General features: G+C 38.0%; 1 protein-coding gene across 3 annotated transcripts in view; it reads left to right on the top strand.

The window, feature by feature from the left end:
- Positions 1–20,632, top strand: part of CKMT1A (creatine kinase, mitochondrial 1A) — a 176,005-nt gene that overhangs the window by 22,496 nt on the left and 132,877 nt on the right. The window contains exon 1 of one of the 3 annotated variants that reach the window (XM_044077726.1): positions 19,804–20,099. The exons of 1 other annotated variant lie outside the window; for it this stretch is intronic. In XM_044077726.1, coding sequence (XP_043933661.1) covers positions 20,076–20,099 — 24 coding nt within the window. In that variant the 5' untranslated portion in view covers positions 19,804–20,075. Of the gene's footprint in view, positions 1–19,803; positions 20,113–20,632 lie in introns of those variants that run through there. One more of the 3 variants, XM_044077727.1, reaches the window with a different exon arrangement.

Raw genomic sequence — 20,632 nt, 5'->3', positions numbered from 1 at the left:
GGTGGGATTACATCAAGGATCAGCTCTGAGCCCTTTCTTATTTGCAATGGTGATGGACAGGTTGACAGATGAGATCAGACAGGAGTCCTCATGGACTATTATGTTTGCAGATGACATTGTGATCTGTAGTGAGAGTAGGGAACAGGCGGAGAAGACCCTGGAGAGGTGGAGATATGCTCTAGAGAGAAGAGGAATGAAGGTCAGCAGGACTAAGACAGAATATGTGTGTGTGAATGAGAGAGAGGATAGACGAATGGTGAGGATGCAGGGAGTAGAGGTGGTGAAGGTGGATGAGTTTAAATACATGGGATCAACAGTTCAGAGTAATGGTGAGTGTGGAAGAGAAGTGAATAAGAGAGTACAGGCAGGATGGAGTGGGTGGAGTGTCAGGAGTGATTTGTGACAGATGAGTACCAGTAAGAGTGAAAGGGACGGTCTACAAGAGGGTAGTGAGACCAGCTATGTTATATTGGTTGGAGACAGTGGCATTGACAAAAAGGCAGGAGTCAGAGCTTGATATGGCAGAGTTGAAGATGTTAAGATTTGCACTGGGTGTGACAAGGATGGACAGGATTAGGAATAAGTATATTAGAGGGTCAGCCCAGGTTGTAAGGTTTGGAGACAAAGCCAGAAAGGCAAGATTACGTTGGTTTGGACATGTGCTGAGGAGGGGTGCAGAGTATATTGGAAAAAATGCTAAGGATGAAGCTGCCAGGTAACAGGAAAAGAGAAAGGCCTAAGATAAGGTTTATGGATGTGGTGAGAGAGGACATGCAGGTGGTTGGTGTGACAGAGCAAGATGCAGAGGACAGGAAGAAATGGAAACAGTTGATCTACTGTGGTGACCCCTAATGGGAGCAGCCAAAAGAAGAAGATTGAACAGCCTATTTGTGCTAGGGGTCGACCATGGTGGTTTATTTTTGCCAGTAATCATAGGTTTGACTCAGACAGGTACTGCCTCCTGTATGCAGCTATGAATGTGGTTGTACAGTGCTTTTGTGTACAGACTCAGTGTCATCTAGGTTCAGAGGGGCTTAGAAGTTTAATAAGCTGTCACTTAGTTTGAAGCAATTGTCCTTAGCAAAGTTCTTAACAGGTTTGGAGTTTGATGGGGGTTCTAGGTTAGTTTTATTACTAAAGGAGATCATTTTGTGATCAGATCTTACCAGGGAGGAGTTAATACACAGGACGGAGCAGTATACCCCTGTATTTGTGAGTATTAGGTCTATGATATTTCTACCCCTAGTTGGGGAGCAAACTAGTTGCTCCAAGGTGTTAACAAAGTCCAAAAACCTTTCACCCAGTGAATTATGAGTCATATAAATCTCCCAGTTTATGGAGATGTAGTTGGAGCCATGTTAAGAGATTCCAGTAGGTTTAGGTAGGAGGTGTGGTTTTCCAGAATCATGTTAGGGGATCTATAACTAGCACAGATATGATAGGGGTTTGCATGTATGTTTAGTTGGGCATAGAGCAGCTCAACCAAGTCATGCTATTGGACCAGACCAGCAGTGTACTTGTCCTTTATGAACACTAAGACACCTTCCTTTGTTATATCCTTAGCTGAGAAGGATCAAAATGTATGAAAGGGATTGTAGCTGTTGATAGCTGGGGTACCTTCTATAGTTTTGAACCATATTTCTGTGACTGCACATATGTCTGTATTCTCCAGGGTGAGGAGTGCTTCCAAGGAGTGCATTTTTTATTTAAACTCATAGCATTTAGCAGAAGTACCTTTAGGTAGTCATGAGTGATTTTGGTTATGTTGGAGGATTTAACAACATGGCATGACCTAAAAAAGGCATTGTGGGAATAGTTAAAGTTTCTGCCAGTATCTGGAAGCCAAGTTGCAAAGGTTAGGAAATATCAGAATATACCTAATACCGGTACAGTAACAAACCGATAGTGTTTCTTTAAAAAGTGCAGGCTGAAAAAAAACAGTAATAAATTCAACAAAAAAATCAATAAATGCAGCACCAAACTCTTAAATAGCACTGAGATAGTTAGAGCAAGTGCAAAATAAATTTATATCAGCTTTGTAGGCCACAGATGGTTTTAGAAGCAATCCAAGGTGTTATAGTCACAGGTGTCCAAATCAGGCACAGGGAAACTCTGAGTAAATTAATGGTTATTTTTGTTTTCTACTCAGACTTGATATCATAAGAATAAACTACCTGGTTTTACTGTCTCTTCCTAGTATTTTTTTTATTCTATACCACCTAGCTGGCCTCAAAATGGTCCATTTAGATCAGTGCTCTACTGATCTAAAAGATTTAGACAAATAAAATAAGTATATAATTTGGCTCCTAGTACCTAAAGGAATTAACCATTCCGTATTGCCCTATTAGTATTTTGCTCTCTACTACTTTGGAGCTGTCAGTAGTCCCTTGGGAATAGTTAGAAACATGTATTGTCTACCAGGCCTCATGCCTTTGGAATCTACTACTTTGGTGGCTTGGGAAATTCACCACATTAACCTATTTTAGAAGATTCTTTTAAGCCCTTTATATCTAACAGCAATACAGTATAAATTTATCATAAAACATAGGTTAATAATTCTGTATTAAAAAGTTCAGTTTTATGTACTACTTATATTCTCTGGTTATTTTGTTCAATTTCATCTTAAAGCAGATATTTCTTTTTGCCACACAAGAATGACAGTATTATTATTTTTTTGTAAATAAAGGAGTAACCCCATTTTTCCAATTCTTTGTAGTCATTTTTTGAAGCTTGCATCTTTGAAAGCCTTAAAGCTAAAACATTATCCAATGTTCTGCATCATTCCTTTTCAGTAATACAGTCATGGTCCACACTTAAGTTGATTATGGAGTCATCTTTTGTAGCCTCTTCATTTAAATGACCATCATTTAAACCATTCCTCTATATGAAACTATTTAAGTGTTTGTGCTACCACAGTACTTTCAGATATTCTAAAATACTCAACCTTCATAAATAAATAAATAAATGTATGAGGAAAATTTTTAAAAATTCACCATTTAATTGCAAAGATTCTAATGGATCAACTTTTTAGTTATATATCCATCTCCAGGTTACATCCACCACAGGTGAGCCATGTTTCCTGAATATTCAGCCTCAACATCGGCTTATAAAACTTAAAAATAAATAAAAAAAACAAGCAAATTCTGTCATGTCATCTCTGCCTTGCTGCATGGAATAGAAATATTCTTCCTTCCTCATTTGACTCTTTTTGCTCTCTCAATTCCTGTTTTGCCAGTACCAAAATGGTATGGTCACCCATATTTACAAAATCTACTTATTCAATCTGTCACCTCCTGGAATGATTGAAGCATGAACACACTTAACTGTACATGACTAGTTTGCCCACCCAAATTTTCCTTTTGTATTTGACACTTCACCTACCTGCTGCTTAGTCAGCATCATTGTAAGTTGCTGAGAATGTAAAAATTCAGTAAAAGTACACTGGTGGAAACAGGTGCTCGACACAATTCAGTGTTTGCCAGCTTCAAGCACTTCCAGCATAATTATGTGCTCTGCAAACAAACCAAAAAAGCCACAGCTTAGATTTCACCTCCTCCAAGTTTCTTGTTACTTCCATGAAATTCAGATGAATTATGTATGTATGCATGTACAGTGGATATAAAAAGTTTACACACCCCCTGTTAAAATGTCAGGTTTTTATGATATAAAAAAATGAGACCACAATAAATCATTTCAAAACTTTTCCCGTCTTTAATGTGACCTATAACCTGTACAATTCAATTGAAAAACAAATCTGTTAGGGGCAAAAGTATAAAAAATAAAAAATGTACAATACGCTGGTTGTCTAAGTGTGCACACCCTTAAACTAATACTTTGTTGAAGCACCTTTTGATTCAATTACAAGATTTGCACTGGGTGTGATGAGGGTGGACAGGATTAGGAATAAGTCTATTAGAGGGTCAGCCCAGGTTGGAAGGTTTAGAGACAAAGCCAGAGAGGCAAGATTACGTTGGTTTGGACATGTGCTGAGGGGGGATGCTGAGTATAATGGGAAGAAAATACTAAGGATGAAACTACCAGGTAACAGGAAAAGAGGAAGGCCTAAGATAAGGTTTATGGATGTGGTAAGAGAAGACATGCAGGTGGTTGGTGTGACAGAGCAAGATGCAGAGGACAGGAAGAAATGGAAATAGATGATCTGCTGTGGTGACACCTAACGGGAATAGCCGAAAGAAGATGATGATTCCGTCTTCTTGGGTACACACCTCCCTTCAATTAAAGAGACTCTGATTAACCCCAAATAAAGTTCAGCGGTCCTAGTTGGATTTTCCTGATATTTACTCAGTTGCCTGCTTCAGCAAAAGCCATGGTTTGCAGAGAGCTTACAAAGCATCAAAGTGTATCAGGTGTCAGTCAGGAGAAGGTCACAAAAAATTTCCACAGCATTAGATATACCATGGAACACAGTCAAGACAGTCATCAAAAAGTGGAGAAAATATGGGACAACAGCGACGTTGGAAAGAAGTGGATGTCCCTCCAAAATTGATGAAAAGACAAAAACTGGTCAGGGAGGCTGCCAAGAGACTGACAGCAACACTGAAGGAGCTGCAGAAATTTCTGGCAAGTACTGGTTGTGTACTACATGTGACAACAATCTCCCTTATTCTCCATATATCTGAACTATGGGATAGGATTGCAAGACAGAAGCCTTTTCTTACAGAGAAAAACATCCAGACCTGGTTAAAATTTGCAAACCAATACATCAAGTCTCCCAAATGCATGTGGGAAAATGCGTTATGGTCTGATGAGACCAAGGTTGATCTTTTTGGCCACAATTCCAAAAGGTATATTTGGCGCAAAACAACACTTTGCATCACCAAAAGAACACCATCCTCATGGTGAAGCATGGTGGTGGCAGTATCATGCTTTGGGGTTGCTTTTCTTCAGCTGGAACAGGGGCTTTAGTCAAGGTGGAGGGAATTATGAACAGTTCCAAATACCAGCCTCTTTTGGCCCAAAAATCAAGAGGAATTTCACCTTTCAACACAACAATGACCCCAATCATACATTCAAATCAACAAAAGAATGGCTTCACCAGAAGAAAATTAAAGTTTTGGAATGGCCCAGCCAGAGCCCAGACCTAAATCCAACAGAAAATCTGTGGGGCAACCTGAAAAGGGCTGTGCACAAGAAATGCCCTTGCAATCTGACAGATTTGGAGCACTTTTTCAAGGAAGAGTGTTCAAATATTGCCAAGTCGAGATGTACCATGTCAATAGACTCCTACCCAAACAAACTGAATGCTGTAATTAAATCAAAAGGTGTTTTAATAAAGCATTAGTTTAAGGGTGTAAACACTTATGCAACCAGCGTATTGTATGTTTTTTATTTTTTATATTTTCCCCTAACAGATTTCTTTGTTTTTCAATTGAATTCTACAGGTTATAGGTCACATTAAAGGTGGGAAAAGTTTTGAAATGATTTATTATGGTTTCATTTTTTCATATCACAAAAATCTGGCATTTTAACAGGGGTGTGTAAACTTTTTATATCCACTGTATGTATCTATGCATGTCTGCATGTATGCATGCATTTATCTATCATCAAGAGAATTCTGCTATAGTGGCCAGCCTTCATCTCACTTTTCATTACCACATATGCCTTCTGCACTCACTATTTCAGCTTACGTTCCCATCAACCATCATTTTAACACTGTATCCTACACACAGAAACAGACAGACTGACACACACACACACACACACACACACACACACACACACACACACACACACACACACTAACCATTGGTGTGTTAAATTTCATTTAAATAACCAAAAATATAACTTTAATTAACTTGACAGCATGAAGTGAACAGAGAAGATTTGTAACCTTCTTAAGCTCTGCAAGACTCCAGAGCTGATATCAACATTATTTTCTCACTGCTCCTACTGCTTATTTAGTGAGTACTGTCTGCCTTGAATGCTGATTCTCCATCTTATACAATTACACACAATTATGACACACTATTATTTTCTCTTTTCATAACTTATACACATGCATATACCTTTCATTTTTCCCAGTGGCAGCTGGTGACTTCAAATCAAAGGGGGCTGCAGGAGACAGCTGAATGGGTGGGGCCAATGGGATTGGGTGTGGCCAACTAGAAAGAAGTAGAGTTATGCTCAAAACCACAAAAAATGGGACTTTAATTAAATATGATGCCCTGGGTGCCAAACCATCATTATGAGAGTCCAATCAAGACAAAATGAAGTGGAGAAGAAAAAAAAATATTTCAATGCATTGGCTGCATGACAGCTTATTTAATATCTTAGATGGAAACAAAAAGGTTGTGATGCATGAAAAAATAAATTACTTTTTAAATACATTACTGGAATGCCAGTCAAAATCAAGTATAAGAAAAACAAGCAGCACTCAACTCAAACCACTTATCCTTGCACTGCAGTTCTAATTATAATTTATATTCAGCTTTATAAAAGTACGAAGTAACATGCTGAAAGTGGCAATCTCTGTGATACCCCCACTTGTAAAAATGTTTCTCATTCAAAAAAGACGTGCTGCCTGACAGCAACTATCTACTTATTTCATGGGGAAAACATGATCAAAGTAAAAAATGAACAGCAAATAAGAAACAAGCTCAAGATAAACTGCTTAAAGGATTACTGCACAGGTTATGGACCACACATGATAGACTGGCATTCTGTTTAATTTATGGGTAAAGCCTGCAAAGATGACTGCAAGTCTCCAACAAATGTAATGAGCTTCTGAAAATACTGTAATCCTGTCCTTTATTACAAATACTGTCATATGCATTTCAATACCTAAGGCTTATATATCTAGTTATCTAAATATTCTCTGCATGGCAATAACAAAAAGGCTTTCAATGTTGATAATTCTTTAACAGTATGCTTATTAAAGTTTACTTGCATCTTACAATCTCAGACAAGCTTACCTGATGGTCATTAAAGCATTGCTACTTAAACACAGAGCAACAGGCACTACAACAACATGCATTTTCTGAATAATAAGAAGCATAAATCAACAGTATAAAAATATGACAGAAAACCAGAACATTCTGCAAAATCAAGGACAGATGAAAAGTCACTGTAGTACTTGTGTCTACCTTGAATGAGAGGATACTCTGCACATTTACACTGCATAACTGCTCCTTGACTTGCTTGGACACATCCAGAGTCACTGCATGGGGGAGTGGGGAACAACACATATATCACAATTTGAAATGTCTCTGGATGATGGTGATGGCCCTGGCACATTTGTCATACCTCTCAACCTCAGAGCAAGAAATCTGGACAAAGCCATAAATAGAAGTGAGACAAAGGCCCAAAAATAAGGACAATTTTTAAATATTGCTCTAATAAACTTAGAAAGATAACAGAATAGTAAGCCTTGCATTAGTATGAATTTTCTGAAGGGTATGAAATCTGAAACTTAAATATCTGTCATTATTTTCTAACTTCCGTCTTTAATGATTTGCCACTAATTTACCAGAAAACCACAATTTTATGAAAAACGGACCAAAAATGTGATGCAAAAATATAAAATAGCCACACAATTCAGCTGGGAACCTGTTAAAGAAGGAAGCCATTTTTAATAGTAGTACTGTTAAGTTGAGCAGCTGACAAAATAAGAGAATTTACATGCATTTCTGAAATAAAAGTAATATATAACTCTGATCATTACAATTATTTGTTAATTGTAAACCTTCCATGTTTTCTTCCAAAATTGCCATTTTGCTGAGGGATTATTAGGGGAGAGCAACATTTTGAACCAAAATTAAGGACAGTTGAGAGGTTTGGATACACCTAATTCTATAAAGCTATTTATTTGCACGTACTTCTCAACCTCTTATTGCAGGAAATCTGAACAAGGCCAAATATATTGGGGGAACAAACAAACAGTACTAAAATTTGCTCTTGTATAAACTTAAGACAGTTGATAGAATAACAGGTTTTGCTTTAGCATGCATTTTTCTGAAGGGTATGAGGTCTGAAACTCAATGTCTGTCATTATTTAGGGACTTCATTCCTAAATTATTTGCCAGAAAACCACACATTTTATGAGGAACAAGCCAAAAATAAGAAGCAAAAATGTATTCATTCTGTGAAAATCTGGACAGCTGAGAGGTATAGTTCAGCCGGAGATGTCTTTGAGTTTGCCACCCTTCCCTCCTTGCAAAATCATGGTCGAATGGGGCCTCCCCCCTCAAGCCATTCCAATGTCCCATTACTTGGCTATTTCACCCCATTTACAATAAACACTGTAATGTGCATACTGCTTTACTTCTACAATGATTTGGATTTCATTTAAAAGTTTTATTTTACATTTTACAGCACAAACACTAATAGACATCTGCTAACAAAACAATGCAGTCTCAGAATGAAAATAGACTTAGCATTAAAACTTCTCTGCCATTGAAACTCACATTCATTAAAACAGCATTGAAACCTACATTCAAAGAAAATACATCTGGCCAGTGGAAGATAAAGATTAACTTTGGGCTGTTTTCAAATCATAGGCCCCTTGCACACAAAACATGCATGTGTGCTTTGCTACACCTTCCTGACTGTATTCAATTATATTCCTTGCATAATACAGTATAGTTGTTAGAGGGCGTTTTAGATTCATTGTTTTGAACATTTTTCCAGTAAACAATTAAACAAAATGCATGCACCAATAATGACAAAACAGACCAATTCAGAACATTTCCATCATAAAAGTCTACTTAAATGTCTACAATCCACCAGTATCAGTAAATGTGCACAATCTCTGCAGAAGTAAAAGTCATCTATCCACATTAAAGGGATATGTGACTAATGATGAGGTTGCTGCTAGTAAACAAATTTATATTTCATTGTTTCATCTACAAATAAAATGCCTGTTGCCCTTGAGGAATAAATTGCCTATGTTACATTCAAAAATGATAAGCTAGTAATATTGCAATAGAGAATGGATGGCAAACTGATAACAGATTCATAGTTACTAGGTATTACTGCGGCATCCACCCCCTTTAAAAGTCCAATACAGTACAGTATCAGCAATCCACCTGCATACTGTGGGATTAGAACCCACAGCCTTCTGCAACAAAAGCAAGTATTCAACCCATTCTGCTATTAACAATGCAAGCTGACTTATCATAAGCAACATTAAACTTCTCTTCCCCTAAAACTCTCAGCTCCTTGTAAAATCCACTCGACACTCAACTGTATCTCTTAACTTTGCAGCACAAGAAATCTGGAAAAAGGCAAAATTTATTGGGGGACAAAAGCCCATAAACCAGGTACACATTTTAAACATTGCTTGTATAATCTTGGAAAGTTGCTATAATAAACTGTTGTGTTATCACCATGTGTTTCACTGCCAGGTCTTGAACCCAGGACCCTGTGCACCACATTCATAGCAACCTACCACTCTGCCAAATCAGCTGTTTTTTGAAAGATAGGAAGACTGAAACTTAAATGGCTATCATTTAGTGAATTCAGTTTTCACCATAGCTCTCATCCTCTTAGCACAAAACACCTGTACAAAGCCAATAATGGGGGAATACAGCCCCAAAACATATTCAGTGAATTCAGTTCTCACTATAGCTCTCAACCTCTTAGCACAAAAAAACCTGGACAAAGCTAATAATGGGGGAATACAGCCCCAAAAATAGGGACAAATTTTAAATATTGATCTTATAAACTTAGAAAATTGCTAGAATAAATGGTTTTGTGTTACCATGTATTTTCTGAAGAATATGAAGTCTGAAATTCAAATGCCTGTCACTATTTAGTGAATTCAATCCTTCATTGATTACAAAAATCCAGAAAACCACAGATTTTATGACGAACAGAACAGAACACAAAATATTAGGCAAAAATCTGGACAGTTTTCACAAGTGGTAGTGGATAGGGAATTCAGGCTTTTGCTACCTGTATCCATGGTAGCCACCAGGTATATTTAACTGGGGAACTTTACACACATGCACACACACACACACACACACACACACACACACACACACACACACACACACACACACACACACACACACACACACCTTTGTTTGTTCCTGGTGGAGATGAATATTCCCTTGCAGCTTCATTTGTTCATTCCAAATCACACAAAATAACAAACCTTGCCAAGAGAGAACCAATCAGTAGCCATCCACATCATGTACATCACTGCAGATGTGACAGTCTGATCCTCTTCCACTTTCTGTGGTTACAAACTGCATAGACCTCTGGGCATCTGTACATTGATGCCTTCTCTTCTTAATCCAGACTGGTTTAACAGTAGTCCGGATTTACAGAAACTAGTCGCTGAGCACGTATGTGCAGTTCCAGGACTTTAACAGGCAGTCAGACTCGCAACCAGTATGCTAATTATTTTGTTTTGTAAAATTATTTTTCTTTCTTTTTACAGCTGGGGGCTGCAGTCCTGCAGTCTGATGGCATGAGCCGCCCCTTATCTTTTCCCAGTTTTATTGTATTTTTAATTATGAATCAGCATTTGTCTGCAATAAAAATGTGATATTAGTAATAACTAGTACATTCAAATCACAAAACAGTGGTGTACAAAGTTCAGAAAATAAATGTAGCTGTTACCAAACAAGTCAGTCTACAATCCCAGCATAAGCAAGTTTACCCTTCAAGTTGAGTAGGCATGACTTGCCTTTGCCAAAACTAAACTGGGTATGATCCAGTGTCTGAAGGGCTGCTATGCTATTTATCATGTCCACAATTATTCTTTCCATGGCCTTACATATGAAACTAGTCTGGCTTATGGATTGGTAGTTTTCTGTGTTTGTGAACAGCTTACCCTTGTGCAGAGAGATAATATTTGCAGTCCTCCATTCACTTGGCATAAAGCCTGTTTGGAGGCTAATACTCATTACTGTTTCTTGTTGCCACACTCTGCTATGTCTCATTCTATTAAGGAGACATTACAGAATATTATCAGGTCCCATTGATGCATTTTTTTTGCTTTAGAGCATGCACTGAGGACCTGTTCCCCAGTGATAGTTGGGAGTGCTATGGTTGGGGGCATTTCTTGCAAGGTGTCTGGGGAGAAAAATGGGGTAAAACTCAAGCTGAATTTATTGGCCAGTAGATTTGCTATATCTACTGCCTCAGTATAGGTATCTCTTCATTTACAACTAGTTTAGTACATTGTTGTGTACTGCCTTTAAGGTTTCGGATATAATTGAAAAATGTCTTGTGTTTGTTCTTAGCCTGTGAGGTTACTTTTGCTATATAACCTATGGATGTTGGGATTCCACCTGGGTGGCTTGTTTTTTGAGTTTGTCCTGTGCATATTTCGGGTAAGTACCACTGCCTCCTTGCAGTTGTATACATGATTCTAAAGGGTTTTTGTGAATGAATCCACATAGGCAGTGGAGTTTCCTGGGTTTGGGAGGGGGAACTTGAAATTTTGCCAGGATGTCACTTACAATTAGGAAGTCTGTCTTAGAATAATTCCTAAAAGTTCTAGTGTTATCTGGTGCCCCAGGTTTTACTTTTGTTTTGAAGGAGACAACTTTATGGTTCAACCTGACCAGTAAGGACATTATACTTGGGGAGGGACAGTGTCCCCCATGTTGGTGAAGACTAAGTCAATAATGTTTGTGATCCAAATGGTCCAAGGCATTTGTTTTGACAAATTCCAAGAATCTATGTGCCTGCAAATTTGATGTAGTGTATTATTCCCAGTTCATAGTGGGCAGTTGAAGTTATCCATCAGTATTGTGCATGTCTATATTACATCATCGAACTTATATAAGTTTGAACAATGTAATATTGAAACCAAAAGTCCAAAACTGCACAATAATGAACACACAGAACAGCGATTTTTTTTCCCAGGGAAAAAAAATCACTGTTCCCTAAAAAAAAAACATAAACCTTAAACTAAAACTAAAGTGGGGGGGCCTTGGTCTCCCACACCCCCCCAATGTGGTGGGCACACACCCCTACTTAAATATACAAACTCCAAGTTTGCACTACAGTGGAGAAAATATCAAAGCTCCAAAAATGGCCCACCGATTTTTTTCCCTGGGAAAAATATCGATGTGCCGTGGCTTCACTATTTTGCCATTTCGGACTTTTGGGATCGATATCACATCGTTCGAACTTATACAAGTTCGACAATGTGATATAGACCCGTATTGTGCTGGGTTGAATATAGAGTGAGTCAAGTTAATTTAAGTAAGTTGTATGGGTTTCTTAGGTCATGGGGGAGCATATAGTTCAAAAATCAGAATCACATTTATTAGCCAAATATGCATGCATACAAGAAAGTTGACTCCAGTTTCAGTGACTCTCCAAGTATGAATTACATAAATGACATACATACAACTATTAAGAACAAGACAAATTACATATATGCAACTATTAAGAACAAAACAAAAAAGTAAATATACATATATATATATATATATATATATATATATATATATATATATATATATATATATATATATATACTGCACATACAAGGTGCAAAGTGCAACTCAGTTCAAGAAATATAGAAACAAACTCTGAAAGAAACAAGTATTTACAATATGTAAACAATACTGCGGAATCCTCAGAGGCTTGGGAAGAAGAATACCCCAACCTAATAAGCAGAGTTAACCGTTTATGAACTTGATGGCCTGTGGAAAAAACTGTTCTTATATCTGCTTGTTTTGTGCGTATTAATCTATAATGTCTGGCTGATGGCAGTAGTTCAAAAAGATGGTGGCCTGGATGTGAAGGGTTGGTGAGGATTGTCCCTGCCCTTTTCATGAAATCATGAAAGATATGGTATGGGACTTTGCTTACGGAGAATCAAACATGGAGTTGCTAATCTTTGTCATACTGCTTGAGCAGCCTGAGGTGTGACTGTTTTTGATGGAAATTGAGGCACCACCACCTTTTGTCCCTTTCTGTGCAACAGCTGGTATAAATGTGTGGAAGGCATTATAGTTCTGCACTGCCAGGGTGGTCTCTGTGGACTTAAACCATGTCACAGTAATTATACAGACATCTGCATTCTCTAAGATTAGGAGAGTTGGCAGGAAGTAGAGTTTTTTGTTTAGACTCCCAGCATTAGGCACTATTACCTTTAGATTATTCTGGGCTGGTTTAGCTATATCAGATGATTTATCAGGTTGGCAATGACTAAAGAAGGCACTATAGGAGTGCTAAGCTTTAAGCCAATATTTGAAAGCATGTTGGGGAAAGATGCAAACCTTCCCTGGCAAACCATTGTGTTCAGTCAACCATATTCTTCCAGGCTGAGAAATATTGTACTCCTTCTAAATGAAAATAGAAACAAAGCCGGTTATCAAAATCAATTATTTTTTGTTTGTAATGTGGCATCATCTTTGGAGAAGGTAGAATGCTGCTCAATTCTAAGCTTATACCAGCCTGGGAGACACAGTTCGAGCACCATCATTTCTCACTTCATATAGTCCAGGGACATATGTCTCAGGTCATTTACTCCCATATGTACCATGACTGAGTCATACTGGTACTTGTGGTTCACTGACCTGAGTGCATGCATGCATGACCTGGCAGATTCTGCCCCTGATAGACAATTGACCATAACCTTCTCCTTGCTCAGCCTGGTGAGTGGGACATTAGTGTGCCTCACAATGTAGTCTCCAAAGACCAACACTTTGGACGGAGTAGTGGCCTACCTTATGGACTTAGATGTAGAAACACTGAGATTTGATGCTTAATGTGTCATGGTGGGGGTGTTGCTTTGATAGTGTGTTTTTGTGGTTTTTGAGAGTACTTATTGTAACTGATGCATCTGGGAAGCCTTTGAAGCCTTGGTTTGGGTAGATTACTTTTAAGAGCTATGTTGCAGAATGTTGCAGGAGTTTCATGGAGAGCAAAAGACAACACTTTATAATGGAAGAGAGCATCAAGCATGGGAAAGCCACTTTTCCTTAGCATTTATTGCTAGTGGGATGTGACAATAGCTTTTGGTTAAGTATAAACTGGACAAAAACCTAGACCTTCCTGTATCTCAATCAATTCATTCACTTGGGGCATACCATAGGAATCAAATTTAGATATGCTGTTTAGCTTCCTGAAGTCACTGAAAAATGTTATAGACCTGTCAGGCTTGGCTACCAGGATAATAGAACTACTTCACTTACTCTGAAATTCTTCTATATTCCCAAGTTTAGCATTTTTCATACTTCATGCCTAACTGCTTGGTGTTGGGCAAATGGTATTCAATACGGTTTTAAATGTACTTTGTCTCCAGGTACAGTTGCAATGGGTGTGCCGAATTAAACTAGTTTTACCAATCAACTCTGAGAATATGTCCTTATTTTAAAGTACAGATCTTTTTGATATCTGTTTCTGAGATGCTGATAGCTTATACCCTGTTTTGACTTCAAGACATTCGCCAGGAACCTTAACTTCTTCCTTAAACATAACTACTACAGAAAATTGAGCAGAAGTTTCTGCCCACGGTTTCAGAAGATTTATATACGGCAGTTGTTCTGTTTTTGTTGCCCTGTCTGTCTCTTCTTATAATTCACTTACTCACCTTCTCTAGTACTTCAAAATGTCCAATTTGCTTTGCAAGGAACTTATTTTTCACAGTGGATACTAATACAGGTACCTTATCTTCTGCCCTGAATTCTGTCAGATGAGCATTCCTATTACTATATGTTCTGTGTTGCACCTCTGCCTCCTCCATATGCTCTTCCAGGTTGTTTTATTCCTGCTATGTGTATTTTGCTGTATTTAACAAGTCACAGCAATGTCTGCCATACAACAATTTGAATGGTACAAGCTTAGCTGAGGCTTGGGGTAGTTCCCTTGCAGCAAAGAAGACATATGGCAGCAGTTAGTCTCAGTTTTTTTTCCCATATTTCTCTATAGCCTTTCACAACACAGACTTTAAATTTTTGTTAAAACATTAAACTAGCACATCTAATTGAAGGGGTGATATACACATTTCCTCCACTGATTCACTTTAAAACACTGGCAAAGTTTATGTATTACTCCGGAAGTGAATAGGATGTCTTCATCAATAAGACTTTCTTGGGTAATTCCTACTACAGAGAACTATTATTGTATTCTGTACAGAATTTACTTTGGCTTCTCCCACAGGTACTGTCTTAAGAAATTTCACTGCATATTCAGTAATTAACAAGATGTACCGATGGCCATTATTCAGTTTTACAAGCTGATTCACAGTGTCAGCAGCTGTGCATTCAAAAGAGTCAGCTACAACAGGCAAAGGTATGAAAGAATGCTTAAATCCTGAGGTGGGTACTGTCCTTTGGCAAGCAAGGCAGGAAGCACAAAAGTTCTATATGTCCTTCATAATTCCAGGGCAATACAATCTAAAACTAAAATAAAAACTAAAACTTTGGATTTTATTTTGTCCATTCCTATATAAGCCCTTAGATATGGTGGTGTTATGCTAATTTAATTGTAAGTGTTAAAAGATTTTTGGAATTAATTATTGCCTTAGATTATGTTCCTCTTTGGATATTCTTTTTAGCAAGTTTTTTTTTTTTTTTGCTTCATGAAAGGTTATGTAATAGGCATGTTTCTTTCTTTTGAGTCCCCATCTACCATTTCTACATTTATCTAGTTAACAAACTCAAATAAAAAAAAAATAAATGAAAACAAATTAAATAATTTCATTTTATTTAACCACTATTGGACATCTGAGGTGTCTGCAGTCAATTACATTACTATATTGAGTGGGTACAAATGCACTTTTTGTATTATAGTGACTGATCCCACTGTTGTTTGATCAGAATTAAATAGTCACTGACCTACAATAGTATAGGCCCATTCCATTCCAATTAGTCACACCCATTTGCTTCCTGCACCCCAGCCCCACTTGCTTTGAAGCAACCAGACACTAATTGCTACTTAAGTGGACTGGAAAGATAAAGTAAGGTCATCATCATGTTTTGTACAACAGTGTTAAATTTTATCTGACATATTCTGTACAATTCTTGTTGCCACACATAAAATAGGGAGACAATGCTGCTGGTTGAAAGTGTACAACAGACAGTCATGAAAGCAGTGAAGGAGAAATTGTGAGACTGGAATATGGTGAATAACTTAGGCAGTTTAGTAAGCATAAACTCAAAGACAGAAAATAAAGGGAATATGATTTATATAGTCCATTTATTAGGGCCCATGTGAGTTGGTGAATGAAGAGATGGGAAGTAAAGGTAAGGGAACATGGGATGCAGCTGCAGAAAGATAATTCAAGACTTGAAGTAATTATGGGCCTGTGTAACATATTCTTGCTGGCAGGGGTTGGCTGCGGTAGAACAGAAGGGTTTAAGGAAACATGGGATAAATTAAAATATGGTTATGGTACAAGGAAATAAGTGCAATACTGAAAAAGAAATGAAAAAATAGCTCATTTTCAGAATTCAGCATACTGTTGTATGACAAATGCAAGATTTGAGTCAAAAGAGACAGGTAAAGGGTGGAGAAAGAGTGTTGGGTGACGGGAACAAAAAGGCTGATTTAATATTTACTTAAGGAAATATTGTTTCCCAAAGATGAAAGAGAGGCATTTGATCACATTGTTAGAGGCAGTGGTAGATTATATGCCAAAAGAGGTATTTATATACACTTAAGATACAGCAGAAGCATGTGTGAGAGAAGGTGAGATGAAAAGGAATCATCTGAAACACTGCAGTAGTCTTCATAGGTTGCAAGACTTCTTCTTTCAGCAGCTCTTTAAAAAGTCCCCTTTTTAAATTGCATTGGTTTGCTTATTTTTGGTCTGGATAATTTACTAGTCTGCATACTGACCAGCTGCATATTTTGCAGGCATATGTGAATGTCTTGATAATCTCATGATCAATGCAGTATGAGTATCTCTGAGCCCTTATTTTTATGGATGTATAGATAATAAGGTTGTAGCACCTGGAATTATGAGTGCAGCTGGTTTACTTCTGACATTTTTTGAACAATGTAATAATGCATATCATGCTAAAATGTACATATAATGACAGTAGCATGATATCTAAAAAGAAAAGAAAGTGGGCCTGTACATTTATTTGTAGTAGTTAAAACATCAAGAAGATGACATATTATCACCTTTGGTGTGGGTATTAGACAACTGTTTGGAGACAACAGGAAATACATAGTGCACTGAATATGATGATTATGCTCTGATATTTGGAAAAAAGACAAATCAGTTAAGTGTTACTAAACCCAGTCTTAAATGTTAAGCATGCCCTGCCTACATTGTTATGGTCAGGTCTCATACTAGGCAGTAAAATCTTCTAGTATTGACCAGCAAAGACAGCAGCAGAATAAAAAAACAGATTTGTTAATGCCTGCTGTCTGTACCGATAAAGTGTCCCTTCTTCTTATAAACTTTGAAGGAAGCTAGAATAACATGATATCTGTTCACCTGCATTGTCTGAAGGATCTGAAGTCTGAAACTCAAATGCATGTCTTTATTTAGTAACTTCAGTCCTCCGTGATTTGTCCAATGCCCAGAGATTTTATGAGGAACAGACCAAATATATGATGCAAAAATTTAGACATTCTGTGAAAAACTGAACATTTCAGAGGTATGTCAAGGTGAATGTAAACATGAGACTGTGTTACACTGTCTTCCTGACAATGCTCGCTAAGTGCTTTATGGCTTTGAAAGCCAACAAAGCACTTAGCTTTTTTATTTTTGTCTGTAACTGGTAGTAGATGGAGCAGATAAAGTTCCATGCACTGGAATGAATTATGAGACAAGTATGGCAAGATTCATCCCGAGAGCAAATTTCTTGGCATCATGATCAGCAACTTGTTTATAATTCTTTTTGTTGCAAATCTTATTCGTTTTTCTAACATGGGTGAAAAAGAAACTAAAATGGGTACAAAAAATTTTTACTTTAAAACAGAGAAAGGTGATGGAAATGAGAAGAAAGGCAAAGAGCGACATATAATGGCAGAAATTATTAAGGGAGAAAGGATAGGATTTTTGTTGAAACATTAATGCTCACCCCACTGCATGCTATATTTAATTATGATTATCCCTGCTGAGTGAGTACTCTAGTTTTATTCTTATCCTGCATGCATCAAGGGTGTGTATAATTTATGTCCACCTACACCTTATATGTGTTTTGGCTAGACATAACTGTCTTTTTTTAATCCTATATATTATAGCTGTGGTTGTCATAGCTCTCCAGAATAAGGAACACCATCTCTCATAATGTGGAACACTTACTAACAGAGGTGATAACAGAGATTACTGGACCATGTATAATTTGCAGTCATAAATGCAATGCTGGGTACTCTTATGTCAGTTCAAATGCCATTAATCCATATGCGTGAAGCTTGTTTTTATTTTTATTTTTTAATTCACTTAAAAAATTAACAGAGCAGTGGATTTTACCTCACTGTGCAATGACTCCAATCCTTTTTGATTTACCATAAAATCAACTTATAACGCCTTACTTGGGCTGGGGTAAAAGTATGAAGGGACACAATCAAGGCCATTAAATAATTAAAGGAAACAAGTACTGTTGTATCAACGTACCTTTTCTGAACGGTAAGAAGTGTGACTGGAAGGAATAGGGCAAAAATCAGAGACTGTAAAAAGCTGACAGGACTGCAGTTTCACATCAGCATGAACTTTTTGAAACGAAATCAGCAGTAAGTATGAAATTCGGGTCTATATCAGAACATCGAAGTATTAAAACTGAATGTTCTGATATCGAACACTATTCAGCGAACGCTAAGAATAGCGAAGCTGCAGAACAGCGAATTCTTTCCTCTGTAAATAATTTGGTTGGCCGTTTCTGCGGCTTCGCTATTCTTAGCGCTGTGGTGGAAAGTTATGGGTTGGGTTCAGGTAAGTGTGCGATTGTTTGTACGTTAGGGTTAGGGGCGGGTTAAGTGAGTTAGGGTTAGCGTGCGGGTTAGGCGTGTGTGCGATAGTGACAGACTTTAGAGTTAGGGGCGGATTAAGTGAGTTAGGGTTAGGGCGAGGGTTAGGTGAGTGTGCGATAGTGTCGGACCTTAGGGTTAGGGTTTGGGTTAAGGTAAGTGGGTAGCCAGTAGTGTATGTTTAGTTTAGTGTAGCATTAGATGTAGGAATTTAAGTGTATATGTGTGGTTGCTGTTTGTTTGATGTGCTTGTGTTTTGTGTATGTGTTTCGGAGCAGCGAAGCTGTTCTGAATGTTCGATATTTTCATGTTTAGATGTTTTGGGGACGATGAAATAGCGTTCCCTATTTTCATCTTTCGATAAACGTGATAAAAACCCTGAAATTCTAATGTCTGGCATTCATAGGTTCATAGGTTCGTACCAGGCTATCTGCCCTAGGGCATTTATAAGCCTAGCCAGAGTGTGTGTGGCTTTCACCACCCCTTAGGATGAGAATACTACACCCTTTTAGGGTTTAGTTTACTGTGCCACTGTCTAGTAGTGACACAGAGATGACCCCAGGGGTAAACCTATGATCTCCCATCCACTCGTCAAGATTTCTCTTGAATAGAGTCAGTGAGGAACTCTGCCTAACATGGACTGGGATTCTGTTCCAGAGTGTAGGGAGCCTCTGGGTTATGAATCCGTCCCTCCAGCACGTCCTATTTATTTCTGTGTTGAGGTTTAAGTCTCTTGCTCTCGTGGCTCTGATGGATTTGGATTTTCTGAGGTGGAGCATGTCCATTCATTCCGGATTGGACATGGCCTTGTACGTCAGGCACAGATCACCTCTGAGTAGGGAGTGGCAGACTGCAATTTTCAGTGGTTTACCAAAAAAAATCAAACATTTTGTGAGGAATGTAGCAAAAGTATAAGGCAAATAGTAATAGTTCTGTAAAATCATGCACTTCCAATGATGGATCGGTGATTTTTTTTATTTAGATGTCGGAATATAAAATGGTAGGCGGTAGCAGGCAGCTGTCAAACTACAGAGGTCCAGTGTTCTCCGTTATTGCCCTAACAACTTATTAACAGCAATTTCACCTAGGAAACTCGTGGAATGGTTAAATGTGCCACTTAAAAGTTATTTATATGAATTAATATGATTAGTGCTGTTTAGTATGGATGTCAGTTAAAAAATGTGGAGCAACGAGAAACATGGACTTTTTTAAAACTCAAAATGTGGAGCGTCCCCCGTAATGAGGTACACGTTACAGGTATGGTTGCTGTTTTTGTTGCAGTCACTCAGTCTCTGTTTCTGACTCCTAGTGTCCTTGGGAACTTGGCTTGTACCACTTTTACTTGCCATTCCTGTTTGCTTTGGTATTTTTATCAGCGGTACACATTGGCCTAGGTGGTACTTACTGCCTGTGTGACACATCCTATTCATTTAAAAAGCCAATTCTTTCCATCTGCTGCTTATGTTATTTCTGTTTCTGCCAACATTGCTGTAAGTTAAGTACCTTCGTTATTTTAGAAGAGCCACCTCCTCTGAAATGTCGTTTTCGTTGCGTTGTCTGGTCATAGCTCTGTCCAGCCTCCCTGGTGCTGAAACACCCTGGGGAGTTTTACAGGGGGAGCTTTCCAAGGAAACAGTGCTGGAATGCAGTTAGGATATGGCTCCAAGCAAACGGGTGATTGACTTGTCAACCATGTCCCTTACAAAGACGGCAGCCGCACTGGATCCTAGCTTTTGTAGATTATGTGGTACGAGCAATTACAATAAGACATCTTGAG

The sequence above is a fragment of the Protopterus annectens genome, chromosome 7.part0 (genome assembly GCF_019279795.1).
Source record: "Protopterus annectens isolate FY-2018-M chromosome 7.part0, PAN1.0, whole genome shotgun sequence".
Classification (NCBI taxonomy): Eukaryota; Metazoa; Chordata; order Ceratodontiformes; family Protopteridae; genus Protopterus; species Protopterus annectens.
This window is presented reverse-complemented; position numbering and strand designations above follow the sequence as displayed.